Source organism: Erpetoichthys calabaricus, chromosome 3, assembly GCF_900747795.2.
Source record: "Erpetoichthys calabaricus chromosome 3, fErpCal1.3, whole genome shotgun sequence".
Classification (NCBI taxonomy): domain Eukaryota; kingdom Metazoa; phylum Chordata; class Cladistia; order Polypteriformes; family Polypteridae; genus Erpetoichthys; species Erpetoichthys calabaricus.
The window spans coordinates 157,159,708-157,175,081 of NC_041396.2; the positions used below are offsets into that span (position 1 = coordinate 157,159,708).

Here is a 15,374-nt window from a genome sequence, read left to right on the forward strand (position 1 = left end):
ATTGCCCTCTCAGATGATCCACCTGTCGCTGGATACTTTGCTTCCAGGCAGGTACCTTGCTAGTCTGTCACTTGACGGGTTTGTCGTTATGCTCTCCTGTGACCACAGGTGCTGCAGCTTACATGAGCGTATTAATCTTGGTGAGGGTAAGGTGTTCTTCTCTACACCGTCTCTCATTTGCCTGGTTGGAGAGCTCAATCTTTGACGAGATGTCTTTATTTAGCTTGATCTTTTGCATGCCTCTTGTCCAGAGGATGTGTTACGGTCTCAAGCAACTTCTCAACAATTTTCTTCTCCATCTGCTTGTGAGTCTAAAGCTGCCATTTCTGATTTGTTATTATTATTATGATTTTTAAAAACATAGTTATAATTCTATTAATGATTTTTAAATTGTTAAAGTTATGTATTGTTACTGTCCCTTTATATTCGTCTTAACACACGATCATTGGAGATGAGCAACTAAGCCTGTCACTGCATATTATATTATATGTATAATTTATATGTGACAAACCTTGATTTGTAAATTTTTTGCTGTACATTAGAGTTTTCTAGTAAAATGTTTTTCAAAGGTAAGTAACGACACTTGTAAAAGGAAGCTTCCCTTAAAATGAATTATCCTTTTTGTCAGTATTGTGATGTATTTTTCCAGGGTCCATTATTCCAGGTTCAGACTGCTAGCCTCATTTTTTTCTGTCAGGATTTGGCAGAAAATAATTGATTTGACAGTTTGACAAAATTTAATTTAATGGTTGTTTGAGACTTTTTAAGGAGAAAATGCATAGTGTCTTTCTTTTATTCAGCTTTTTAAAATACTCTAGATGTGTACCTTAAAACTTGATTAAAATGGTTACAAGTACAAACAGTTATTAGAATGTGTTATAAGAGGATGAGTAAACAAAAAGAAGTTAAAGGGTAAAATTCATTCAAATGAAAATCTGACAATGGTTTTGAAGTACATATGCTAATGGAAGCGTTCAATTTTGCTTTTTGCATTGATGAAATGAATGAGAAATTCCCAAAATGTTATTCCTGTACTTGAATGAGTGGAAATTAATTACTAGCGAGAAAGCTTCCAAAATGAAAGCCACCTATGATATAAACAAATTGTAATCCATCCTTTTAAACTGTCTGATGCATATACTTCACAGAAGGACAACAGGCCCTGAACCAATTTTTGAAAAGAAAAATATCACAAGCATCTGTGAAATGTGAAGAAAATACCAGTAGTGGATGAGGAATTACACCTGTAATTAATTGTATTAATTATGTTTCAACATAAAGAAGTAGTCCTTTACCTTACAAGGCAAAATAAATGTTTAGCAGCAACAATGCTATTGGGAGAATATGCTTATTTTAATATGTCCCTGTACAACCATAGTTCCCATCATCTTCAGCAGTCCACACCAATGAGAGACTAAAGCGTGTATTTCCTTCTTGTACCATTTATAGCCACTTCTTCATTACCTAAACTATTGACCACAGATATTATCTTTTGAAGCCTGCAAAAAGATGCAAATCTGTGGGAACAAGACTAACAGCCGTATCTCCATAAATACATTTTAACTGCCTGTGAATATTTGTTACTGATTCCTTCTTCAGCAAAAGAAACAAAGTGGTGGCCTGTTGTTTAAAATGCATTTGATTGCATGATGCCACTTTAAGTGCCAACTGCTCATATGATAGGAAAAAGATTGTTATGAGACATTGCATTAAAATTAACCACAGATTAAATTGGAAACATTTCCCATTAACTCTGACTGAAGAATAAAATATGTTGCATTTTTGACGACCCTTATACATTAGGCAACCTAATTCACTTTTTAATTTTCTGCCAAGTTTCAGATCTCAGCATCTTTGTAAACACTGAAGGCTTAAACATGTGCAAGTTATAGATTAAGGTCAACAGAATAATAAAACAAATAAAGAGCAGCATCAAGGTTAAAGAACATGAAAATCATAAAACAATACAAAAGCTTCATTGCAAAGGGTGAAGATTTTTATGATGAGCATTGCTACAGCTGAAACTACTAAAAGCATAGCAGCAGCAGCAGCTCTGCTTAACTTTAGCAATGTACGTAACATGAGTCATGATCCCAATACATGACACTTTACTTAATAATCATTCTCAGCTGAAATGGCAAGGTACTAGTTAATAAGGTTGACTATTTAGATATGGAGATTGTTCACGACTGTAAAACTAAGCTTAGGACAGCTGGACCTGTAACAGCAGGCATGAATCCAAATTCATTGTCAGAATAAAAAGGACTTGTCAGCTTTTTGGAGGTGCAGAGGAACAAGAAATAGTTTATTTAGTAGAGTAAAACACAGAATTATAAACGGGATTTAATAGTGTAGATCACATCAAGATGTTAGATCTGTAAGTGAGCAGCAGTAAGCATTGCACCAACCTGCTATTCCTAAATATGTTACATTGATATTACTGAACTATCGAATGCTGTCAAATAAGCAGAAAATGTTTACTAAAGGTAGAGGTGGTGTTTCAGTGGCACCGAAATCTAAATGCAGCTACTGATTGTAATGTTACCAGCTCCTATGATGGAGATGGCATATGTGCAAGTAATAATGCAGAGTGCATCTGAGGTTTGGCTCAAATTGTAAACTGAATAAATATGAAATCTGTATTGTATTGTACTGCTGTGTACTATGATGGGCTGGCATGACCCCTTCTAGTGGTGGGTACTGCCCTGCAATCATGGATTTGATTAATGCTATTTATCTACAACCCCAAGTCAGAAAAAGTTGGGACGGTATGGAAAATGCAAGAAAAAAAGAAAAAATCAGTGATTCTTAAATTTACTTTGACTTTTATTTCATTGCAGACAGAATGAACCCAAGATATTTCATGTTTTGTCTTGTCAACTTAACTTAATTTGTTAATATACATCCATTCCTGCACTTCAGTCCTGCAACACATCCCAAATCTATCTATCTATCTATCTATCTATCTATCTATCTATCTATCTATCTATCTATCTATCTATCTATCTATCTATCTATCTATCTATCTATCTATCTATCTATCTATCTATCTATCTATGTAATTGATAGGGAGAGGCACCTTGTATTTAGGGAGGCCCATTGTGCATACAATAAGTTTTCTTTCTGGTATACTTCCTGTTCAGTTAACTTTCCTTTATAATAACCAGCCCACCTTCCATTTTTTTACTTTCAGCATCCTTTCTTTGTCTTTGGTGGATTGCATAAAAGACCCCCTATAGAACACATTACTGCTGCAGTGTGTATTATTGGTAAAATGAGAGTGTATACTTATATTAACATAAAGAATTAAAATATTATTTTGTATAGTATAGATACAAGTATTATATCTCAGTGAAGAGTATAATATAAGTAAGTTGTGTTACATGTGGCATGATGTAAGCCAGGACTTATGACTTATGAATTTCTGACCTGTCCACTGTTCAAATGTGCAGTGCAGTATAGTGAATGAGGCTTTCCACTTTAAATAGCAAGATTTCCGGTTCCAAATGGGTAGCCCTAAGCAAATTACTGCTTGCACTGTAGTTGTAATGAAAAATAGATGTTAAGAAATTAGGGCGGCACGGTGGCGCAGTGGTAGCGCTGCTGCCTTGCAGTAAGGAGACCTGGGTTTGCTTCCCGGGTCCTCCCTGTGTGGAGTTTGCTTGTTCTCCCCGTGTCTGTGTGGGTTTCCTCCGGGTACTCTGGTTTCCTCCCACAGTCCAAAGACATGCTGGTTAGGTGAATTGGCGATCCTAAATTGTCCCTACTGTGTGCTTGGGGTGTGTGTGTAGGCTGGTGCTCTGCCCAGGGTTTGTTTCCTGCCTTGCTCCCTGTGTTGGCTGGGATTGGCTCCAGCAGACCCCTGTGACCCTGTAGTTTGGATGTAGTGGGTTGGATGATGGATGGATGGATGTTAAGAAATTAAATACTTTATGACCTTACATCATAAGACATCAGCTTTACAAATAACAGGCAAACATGCAATAATTAATAATAATAAATTTAAATGCAGTGTTCCAAGTGAAGCAGTCATTTCATTCATGAAATCTATTAATAATGCACCCTGCCACCATAGAGCAGATTTTCCTCTCAAGTACTTAATCATATCTTCTTGTTTTTTTCTTTCACCATCTTCAACAGCCAATGTAAGGTGTGTACATGATGTAAATTACACTGATATACTTCATTAACTTAATAATAATAATAATAACTTATTTATATAGCACCTTTCCTGAGCTCAAGGCGTTAAACTTTTTTAGCGTATGTTTTCATTGGATTTCAAATACCTCAGTGGCTACCAGTTTTACTCCATCGTGTAATATACTACTCTGCCTAGGTAATTTGTTTCAAGAATTGTTAGTAATAGGAAATCCAAAGTGTAGACACAGTCTTTATTTAAAACAGTTTATCATTGCAGATGCATGTTTTCAAAACGTTATTTACAAGGATTCTGTGCCTCTGGCCTTGCCATAAAGCATCTCCTGAAATGGAGCTGCACTGTCCTTCCATCTTGTGAATCTCTTCACTGCACAGTTTTGTCACATACAATCAGCTTGTCTGCCAATGACCTTGTTGAACTGCCCAAAGATCAAGTGATGCTGAAATGTGTCATATTATATATTTTCTTCTCACTTTTTGAGAGTTGGTAATAATGTTTGATACATATGTGTATTCAGTGTCATTACAAAATCATTTGATTCTCTGACATTAATGTCTCTTAATTAATGTGACCAGTAAAGCTTTGTTTTCTCTAACAGTTATTCTTGATTGTATTCTAATGTATATTTAATAGTTTAATTCTGCCTATTCATGTGTGTGTTTTTTTTTGTACTCCAGTGGGGTATACTTTAAATGCCTAACTGAGCAATTTTCAAAGAGGTTTTTGGCACATTTTTAATTCTTAATATACATATAAATAACCTGAAAACTTGCCTTAACCACAAAGGTCTCAATACTTTCTTACAGAAATCCAAGAAGAGTTTTAGTTTAAACAGGTAGGATTTTTGCTTAGTTACACTCACCATCTAATTAATTATAAACTGCCTTCTGCTTCACTAGAGAAAAAAAAGAAGACAAAAAAATCTAAGCTAAAATGCACACAGAGGGAACAGTATGGGGGCCGTAATGATAACTGTGCTCACAATACAATAAACAGCATCAGGAATACTAATAAGTGCAAATTACATTAATCAAACACGTTTGTACTGAAAATGTCACTGAACATTTCAAGACACCACAAACCACATGCATAACAAAAGCCTCTTCAACTTAAACAGCTTTTAATGCTTGAAGGAGCAACTATAAGAATTAAAGGAATTCAGAGAGTGGGACGTGCATCTTTAATGGGGTCGCTTGTTGAATGACTTATGGGGCACAAGATCTCTCGTTAAAGGCAATGAAGCTCATGGAGAGTTTAAATGCATCTTCCATCCTATTGTAGTTCATAACAACCAAGAAATGCCTTTATCTTTACCTAATTTCCATCCTTAAAAAAGTGAGTTTCTGATAATTTTTTTTATTTGTTTTTACTTGCATTCAAATGTCAAAATGAACTACTTGAGAGCTTAAGCACTTTTCAAATTATATGCATATAGTCATAATTGGAGAGAATGATACAATGTCCAGTCCCAGTCCATGGCAGCATCTGCTTAGATTTTGCCTTTTAGGTAAGGAATCCCTCTGACTGTTTGCATTTCTTAATATATGGAAAAGATATGTGAGTTAGGTTATATGACGGCTCTGAATTAGCTTGATGTATAAATACTTTTGTTGACAGACTACACACCATATGAAATAAAGATATATTGTCTGTTGATATCATTACATTTGCGTTTACATTTTATTCAAAGTGACTTGCAAAAGAGGTCAAGTTAATCTAGAAATCATCAGTCTGAGAACACTTTGTTTTACCAGACAAGTTTCCAAAATTGGCCATCACAAGTAAATAGCTCTAAACCAGACAGAACAACACAAGATCAGTTACTTCTTCTTAGGTAAATAGAACCTTGCATCATAACTATGATCAATCAGAAATATATTCACAGAGCAATAGAGACTTTAAATGTTTCTTAAACACACTGACAGAGTCTGTGACGTGGATGAAGGATGTCATCTTATCCCAGCAGCTTGGAGCTAATCATAAAATGGGTCTGGTATGAGCTTTCATGCCTCATAAAAGTGGTATCACCACTCATTAGCAGATGTGGACAAGAAGGTATGAGTGGGCAAGTAGTGGGCAAGAAGGTGTGTAAGGCCTCCAGAGTTCCTCTGTATACATAGGTGCTTATTCATTGGCTACTGTGTAGGCAAGCATCAAGGATTTCAACTTAATTCCTTCAGCTACCAGGAGGGAGTTTAGTGACCTGAAAAGAGGAAATGCATGCACCCATGTCATATAGTTGAGGAGAAGATGTATCACTGCATTTGTCTTGGCAGCACATGCACTCATTCATACCAGTAAAGAGTTTCATCAGTCAAGACATGAGACCAATACCTGCACCTGAAGTTGTGCTGCATACTCTGGTATGAAGGAGAGACACTTACAGTGTGGTCAATGAAATCCAGGTGGTCATCAAGCATCTCCCTAATGTTACTGTTTAACTTGGTAGGTGTTATTATAACAAGATCAGGTTTAAGAAAACAGACTGTTGAACAGACAGAATGATTGGGATAAAACGGGACTAAGTCTTTGATAGATTGAGCTGAAGATACTATTCCTTCATCCAAGTTGAGATATTATTAAGACATACCGAGATTCTAGCTCAGACCTTGTGGACCTCTGGACAGAAACAACAGGTTCAGCTGAGTGTCATTGGCATAGCACTGATACAAGAAAACATGGAACTGGATAGTTGGGCCTAGTGAGGTGGTGTACATTAGAGGATACAAACAAAAAAGTAACGATACTCACACCCGTAAATAGGTGTGATTGTGTGCATGTCTATGTGTTTTGACATAGTCTAGTCATATTACCCTGAATTTTACTGAGTGGTTTAAGAAAAATAATGTTGTACTTAGTGATATTACTTTGTATTCTGTGTTTTATATGCATAGTTCTTTAATTTATGAGAATGGGTATAGGACATTTGCCTCTTTCTTCAGAAAATAAAACATTTATTAGAAGGACTGATTGAGGTCTTCAAACTAACTATACTATAGATAGATAGATAGATAGATAGATAGATAGATAGAGGGCAGCACGGTGGCGCAGTGTGTAGTGCTGCTGCCTCGCAGTTGGGAGACCTGGGGACCTGGGTTCGCTTCCCGGGTCCTCCCTGCGTGGAGTTTGCATTTTCTCCCCGTGTCTGCGTGGGTTTCCTCCGGGCGCTCCGGTTTCCTCCCACAGTCCAAAGACATGCAGGTTAGGTGGATTGGCAATTCTAAATTGGCCCTAGTGTGTGCTTGGTGTGTGGGTGTGTTTGTGTGTGTCCTGTAGTGGGTTGGCACCCTGCCCGGGATTGGTTCCTGCCTTGTGCTCTGTGTTGGCTGGGATTGGCTCCAGCAGACCCCCGTGACCCTGTGTTCGGATTCAGCGGGTTGGAAAATGGATGGATGGATAGATAGATAGATAGATAGATAGCCTTGTGACTGTACACCAGTAGCAGGACCAGTTTCTGTTTAGTCCTTGAGTTTGTATACCCAATATTCTAATCTCTATTTTGTGATGGTGGCCATGAGTGAAATTTTTTCATTTGTGCCACAAGGATGCTTGTATTTTATGTAAATCTTCAAAAGAATAATCGAGAGACTTGAAGTGTTGAGAAAAACATATAGAAGAGAGACAAATGTCAGGACAATAATATTTGGGTTTCAGAAGAATTTCAAAGATTGAAAGGAAGGAAATTTCCATGAGGTGGAAAAAGTCGTGGCCTATGCCCTTAAGATGATTTAAAAATGCTGTCCATGTCTTAAGAAGTTTTTGAAGCACCATAAAAAGTTAATAGAGTATGAATGAATATATTTTATAAAGAAAATATATTTTAAAAAGAAAAATGTTCCCAGCATCAAAAAATGATCAGATGTAGAATGACATATAGTTACAACCCTTTTGTATACTGTAATTATGTTAAATATGCAAAGTATTTCAAATACCGGTACTACTGTACACTTTTAAAAATACTGGTTCTTTAATTGGATTTTATAGTTCTTTACTGGGTTATGTGGCTTCTTGTATAGCTATTACTTGACCAAGCACCAATTCATTTTGGGAAGGGTTTTCTGCATATGAATTTCTTTCTTAGTTCGTTGAAAAACTTTCTATTCACAATGAAAACGCCTGAAATCTTTAATGTTTGGTATTCGACATAGCAGTACACTAACATAAGAACAAAAGAACATAAGATATTTGACAAACGAGTAGAAACCATTCAGTCCACCAAGTCTGTTTGTTCAGCTAATAGCTAAGCTGTCTATCATCCAGATTCTTCTTAAAAGTTGTCAAGGTTTCTGCTTCAACTGCATGTCTCAGTAGTTTTTTTCAGAGTCCACAACTCTGCGTAAAGAAGCGCTTCCTGGCTTCATTTTTAAATGCCCTTCCCCTTAATTTCCACTAAGGTCGTCGAGTATGTGATTCACCCTTAAGTTAAAAGAATGTTGTTAAATCTACTTTATCAATGCCTTTTAGGAATTTAAATACCTGGATTCGATCCCCACACAGTCTCTTCTGCTCAAGAACGAACTCCCTGTAATTGTTGTAGTGTTATTGTATACAGCAAGAGTCCCTTTAAAATCATGACATATTGGTATTTCACAAATCTGTTACTCCCTATTCATGGCTATTTACTGTATGGAGCCTGTTACGGATCAAAATAAATAAAGGTTCTTTCTGGAACCTTCATTTGAATGGTTCTTTTGGGAACCAAAAATGGTTCCTCTATGTCATTGCTCTGAAGAGCCACTCTGGCATCTTTACTTTTAAGAGTGTAGGTAAGGGGTGAATGTTTGAAGTAAGCGAGTTAAAATGTATTCTTCTCTTTACAAAGCTTGTTTCTTCAGAGCAATTTTTATCTAATGGTTGGCCATTATTTTATGTGTTTTTACTGAAACATTAATCATAAATTGGTGGATCATTAGAATATTACGTATAAGTACCGTTCTTTAAAATGATTAACTATTGTGGTTGATTTTATTTTTTATGGTGTGTTAACCATTAACACATTTGTTCCTGATCTTTTCCTCTCTGTCTGTCTTACAGGAAAGTTCAAGCTGCTAGACCAAGATCGAGATGTGAGGGAGCCTGTCCAATACTTTGGGAGTGTTGAGGAAGTAGCCAGTGTATTTCCGGACAGAGTTTTTGTAATGGAAGCCATCACATTTAGTGTGAAGGTTGGTAATTTTAAGTGTATTCTCTGTTTTAATCATTGATTCTCCTTATAATTTCAGAGGTTTCAATTTAACATAAAAAAAAACTTTAACTGGGTTAATCTAATGTTAGTGAGTTAACAAAATAACCATATTATTCCACAATGTGTTACAGTGTTTGAAGGAATATGTAAATACCACAACTTACATGTTTACAATAACTTTACAGATTTTTGTGTTATATTTTTTGATTAAGGGGTCCCCTACTTTTCACAAATGACTCTGAACAAATACAAAATATCTAAGTTATTGAAGTTTTTTTATTGCTGTTGCATCATGTTCTCCTGTATGAATCCTGTGGTGTACAGTTGCCCTGTCCAGGGCTTGTTCCTGCTTTGCACCTGATGCTATTAGGAAAGGCGCCAACCCCAGGCCTGAATTAGATTAAGTGAGTGTGTGAATTTTATGTTATTTTTGTACCTGTTTTGAAATATTACCATCAAATGTTTAAAAGTTTAACTGCATTTATAAATTTACCAGCCTAACATTTACATAATACATGTGGTTCATATTTTTTGCAGCCTGTTTGACAAAGCTTAAGGCATGGCACAGAAACTGATTTACTTAGATTAAAAACATGACTTCTATTTAAATGTATAAATTGGTACATTTAATGTTTTACCATCATGTAACTGGACATCTGAATAATGGACAGGATGGTATTTGTCAAGTTAACTCTTCTGTCCTGGTTAAAGAATTTTAATTTCAAGTTTCAGCTTAAGAGTTTTTTATCTGTGGTTCCCTCAGGGTCACATTTGTTTTTTGTTTATACTCTCCTACTTGTCTGTCAACATAATTTGTCCTTTTATTTTAATGCTCTGAATGTTAAGTATGATAGATAGATAGATAGATAGATAGATAGATAGATAGATAGATAGATAGATAGATAGATAGATAGATAGATAGATAGATAGATAGATAGATAGATAGATAGATAGATAGATAGATAGATAGATAGATAGATAGATAGATAGATAGATAGAAACACACACACTATGGTCTGAACACACACCAAAATGACTAAAAAGAAAGGAAATTAAAGAGAAAGAAAAGTTCTGACTTGGCTGTCACAGTGAGGCATTATACAGATGTATTGCTGTTGGTTAAATGGAGCCCCAGTAGTGTTTATTGACACACTTCTGTTGAATAATTTGTTGGCTGAATGTTCCTTGAGTTAATATGTCAGAGAGAGGATGTGCAGCATTGTTCATAATGACATTCAGTGTCGTTTTAATCCTTTAGAACCACCTCCAAGAGGTCCAGAATGCGTCTCAATACTGAGAATGCCATTTTATTAAATTGTAGATTAAGTGGGCCTCACGTGAAGTGATGTTACTGGTCCAGAACACCACAGTGAAGAAAATTGCACTGGTAATCACAGAGTTTTAGAAGATGTGAAAGATGTCACTTCCCACATTAAAAGAACACAGCCTCTTTAAGAAATAAGAGTCTGCTCTGCCCTAGTTCCTCTGTTACGAGACCAATGCACCCTGCCAATCCAGCTAATATACCACCTCTACATCCACTCCTTGTGTAGTGACCAGACCCAGAGGCTGTTTGATGGGGCTAAAGTCATTAACCATTTCCTTGGTTTTGCTGATGTTTAGTTGTAGACAATTCTCTTTGCACCAAGAAACAAAGTTCTCCACCTGACTCTAATACTCTATCTCATCTCCTTATTAATACACCCCATGAGTGCAGAATCATCTGAGAATTTCTGTAAGCAACGTGACCTGGTGTTATATTTATAGTTGGAGGTGTACAGAGTGAAGGGAAAAGGAGACGGGGCTGTTCCTTGTCATACTCCAGTGTGGCTCACGTCCACATCAGGGACACAATCGTTGAGTCTCACAAACTGTTGCCTGCCCAACAGATAGTCCATTATCTAGGATGCCATATGCTCATCCACCTGTGTATCTCTGAGCTTATCCCTTACCAGGTATGGATGGATGGTATTGAAGGCACTGGAGAAATTTAAAAAACAATCTTCACAGTGCTAGCAGCTTTGTCCAAGTGAGAAAAGACCCAGTGGAGCAGATAAACAAATGCATCCTTATCTCTATTTTTTTCCCAATTGGAAAACTGCAGTGGGTAGAGATCTACCACAAGAAAACTTGTATAGTCCAGGACCAGCCTCTCAAAGGTCTTCATGATGTGAGACATAAGTGCTAAGGTCTGTTGTCATTAGGTATAGATTGCAGGAGCAATGCAGGATGTCTTCCACATTAGCACAATTTCTGGAGCCTTAGGGACCACAAAACTGGACAGCACAGGCCTTAACACTAGAATTACCAGAGTCTACGAAAAAACTCGTAGATCCGGCCCACCTTAAAACCGTTCTCACCTCTCTTTTGTCTTCTAAATGTGCCGATTAAGAGGAGCAGCGAGCAGCCGGCTATTCCATCCCCCACCGTCGCAGAACGTTCACTAAGTTTTCCCAGCTCATGCCTTGTTTGATTATCTGGGAGTGACTGAACTGCTGGAGTTTTAGAATGAAAATAATAGATCGCTATTTGGAATACAGTAATCCCTCCTCCATCGCGGGGGTTGCGTTCCAGAGCCACCCGCGAAATAAGAAAATCCGTGAAGTAGAAACCATATGTTTATATGGTTATTTTTATATTGTCATGCTTGGGTCACAGATTTGTGCAGAAACACAGGAGGTTGTAGAGAGACCTGAACGTTATTCAAACACTGCAAACAAACATATGTCTCTTTTTCAAAAGTTTAAACTGTGCTCCATGACAAGACAGAGATGACAGTTCTGTCTCACAATTAAAAGAATGCAAACATATCTTCCTCTTCAAAGGAGTGTGCGTCAGGAGCAGAGACTGTCATAAAGACAGACAAAGCAAACAAATCAATAAGGCTGTTTGGCTTTTAAGTATGCGAAGCACCGCGGCACAAAGCTGTTGAAGGCGGCAGCTCACACCCCCTCCGTCAGGAGCAGGGAGAGAGAGAGAGAGATAGAGAGAGACAGAAAAACAAACATGCAAAAATCAATACGTGCCCTTCGAGCTTTTAAGTATGCGAAGCACCGTGCAGCATGTCGCTTCACTAAGCAGCTGCACAGAAGGTAGCAACGTGAAGATAATCTTTCAGCATTTTTAGACGAGCGTCCGTATCGTCTAGGTGTGCGAACAGCCCCCCTGCTCACACCCCCTATGTCAGGATCAGAGAAAGCGCAAGAGAGAGAAAGAGAAAAGTAAGTTGGGTAGCTTCTCAGCCATCTGCCAATAGCGTCCCTTGTATGAAATCAACTGGGCAAACCAACTGAGGAAGCATGTACCAGAAATTAAAAGACCCATTGTCCTCAGAAATCCGCGAACCAGCAAAAAATCCGCGATATATATTTAAATATGCTTACATATAAAATCCGCGATAGAGTGAAGCCGCAAAAGGAGAAGCGCGATATAGCGAGGGATCACTGTACATGCATTTCATGCGTGTTCCGTTTCTACAGTAATCTGTGTAAACACATTGCTAAAACAGAAACTTTTTCATATTTTAGTAATAAATGTTACAAAATGTAGGCATAAACTATAGAATCTGTGAAGGCTGAAGTCCAAACATCAAATAAACATTTTCACAAAAAGTTCAAGGATGCTACAATAGCTTCCGTAGCTTAATGCTACGGTTTGCTGACTTGGGGCACAACAGCCCTGTCGTGCTACAGAGACGTGAGTTCGATTCCCAGCTTTGAAGAAAGTGTTTTTTTTTTTCCTCAAACTGACATTGAATTTATAAATTGGTATGCACTGTAAATCGTTATCTTTAAAATGTCAATCGCGGTTATTTCTGTTGATTAATTCATGCTTTTTTACTTAGAGTCAGAACAGGAGCTTTTTCTGCTTATTCAGCTTCTGATCTGACTCAAACAGCGCCAGTATAACTTCACACCCGATCTGACGCTGTTCGTTTTCAAATAATATTGCATTACTTCGAAGATGTTTTCTGATTGGTACTATTCGCGTCATAAAATGATTTCTTCAAAACGTCACATATATTTGTCTCTTTCTTTTTTTAAAATGTGCGTTGTAGCACGCAGCAACTGGCCACCTGCATGTTCTTGCGCACACTGAATAAGACAGCGCTATATGCAATCATCAGATTCAAATGTTAACAGTTATATAGCACAGAATGGAAATCAGCAGTTCTTAGCATTGCACCACGCAAGCTGTCATATCAACTGCCTACTGTAACTTGCTTTCTTTTTTCTTCGGTTATAGTCTTGAATAAAAGTGCACCTGTTTTGTTATACTTTTACATCAACATATGTTCCTGTGTTTGAGCTACATGGGCATGCTCAAAAAATACACGTATAATGCCACGAAAAGTGCATGCAGACACTTCAGTACACTGCAGAGCTTTAGCGCGTCTTTATGTGAAAACAGCAGTATCAGATGGGGAGTGTCTGATGATTGCATATAGCGCTGAAGTTACTGCTCTTTACTAGGCTTTCCTCTGCATGTCCGGGAGTACAAAAGAAACAGCATACAGCAACACGTGGGGACTGGCAATACTGGGGGAAAAAAACGTGCGGTCGTATGTATCGTGATACACTGCAGAACTATAGAGCGTCTTTATGTGAAAACAGCAGTGTCAGGTGGGGGGCGGTAGGGAAGTATCCTGAACGCGACTGAGACAATGAAAAGTGAATTTAAAAAAAAAATAAAGCTAACCTTTACAAATATCATAAATTACACTGGCTGTTACAGACTGAAATCAAATGTATCTTTTTATTCTAAAATAGTGAAAATAAGAACACTTCTCAAAATGGAGTTGTGCAGGATCGAACTCACGACCTTTGGAAATCCAGTCAGCAACTGATACTGTTGCGCCACGGAAGCAGTGATAGCTAATGTGTGTTAAAGTTGCACACTAAGGCGGCTTTTTTTGGCGGTGGCTTTTTTTTTTGTACCTTTTGTGAAAGTGTTTCTTTGATATTTGGACTTCAGGCTTCATACATTATATAGTTTATGCCTACATTTTGTCATTTGCTACTAGAATATTGTAAACCGTTTCTGTTTTAACAATGTGTTTACACAGATTACTGTAGAAATGCAACACATATGAAATGCGTGTGTTGCAAATAACAATCTATTATTTCTACTCTAAAACTCCACTTCACTCCCAGATAATCAATCAAGGCATAAGCTGGGAAAAGCTCGTTTACGTTCTAAGTCGTTGGGGGGACGGAATAGCCGGCTGCTGGCAGCTTGTCTTTATCAGTACATTTAGATGACAAAAGACGCTGGCGGAGAGGTGAGAAGGGTTTTAAGAAGCGATTTAAGGTGGACCAGATGTACGAGTTTTTTTTGTAGGCTCTGGTAATTCTAGTGTTAAGAACTTGAGGACTGACTCCAAGTGGTCCTGTATGTAGCTTCCTCAGGTGTCTACTTACTCGGTCTTCAGTTATGAACAGCACATACTGATGGTCAGAGGTGATTCCCCCAATAAAGTGTAGCATGTGCAAAGCACTCTTTTTGAGTTTTTCTTCACAGTTTTTTTTTTAAATAGACACACCCATAATGTATATTATGGATTTATTTTTCCTTTTTACAATAAACATCAACCCAATGTGCTTTATAAGTACAGAACAAGAACTTATTTTCTTATTTCCACATTTATACCACATACTGATTAAGTAGGGCCACACATTGAGTCAGTGATGTGGATTGAACTGATAACTCACTAAAACACAGTTCATCTCCTACAGTGTGTGTGACCTAAAAGTTATGTCCTTGGTTCTAAGCATGACCCTCAACTACTATACTTTTATACCATCTTTTTATATCATCAACTACTACCTTGAAGTAATAGTTGACAGGAGTTTAAATCTTACATTATACAATGCAATGGTGCATCCATTGTCTCAGGGTCATGGTAAAAAGAAGTTTTTTTTGTTTCAATCTGTTAAAGTAGAATAGCAGCTCAGGCCTTTATTTAATGTTGTTTTGATTACTGTGCTGTAACTGCTGGTTAAGCATCCATGCCCTGCATTGATTTCACCT

The 15,374-nt window shown here is 37.3% G+C and overlaps 1 protein-coding gene across 1 annotated transcript in view; it reads left to right on the top strand.

Annotated features, from left to right (window-relative positions):
* The window catches only part of gareml (GRB2 associated, regulator of MAPK1-like), a 238,860-nt gene that overhangs the window by 143,975 nt on the left and 79,511 nt on the right, over nucleotides 1–15,374 (top strand). The window contains exon 3 of the mRNA XM_028799163.2: nucleotides 9,194–9,324. Within this exon, the coding sequence (XP_028654996.1) occupies nucleotides 9,194–9,324 (131 nt within the window). The remainder of the gene's footprint in view (nucleotides 1–9,193; nucleotides 9,325–15,374) is intronic.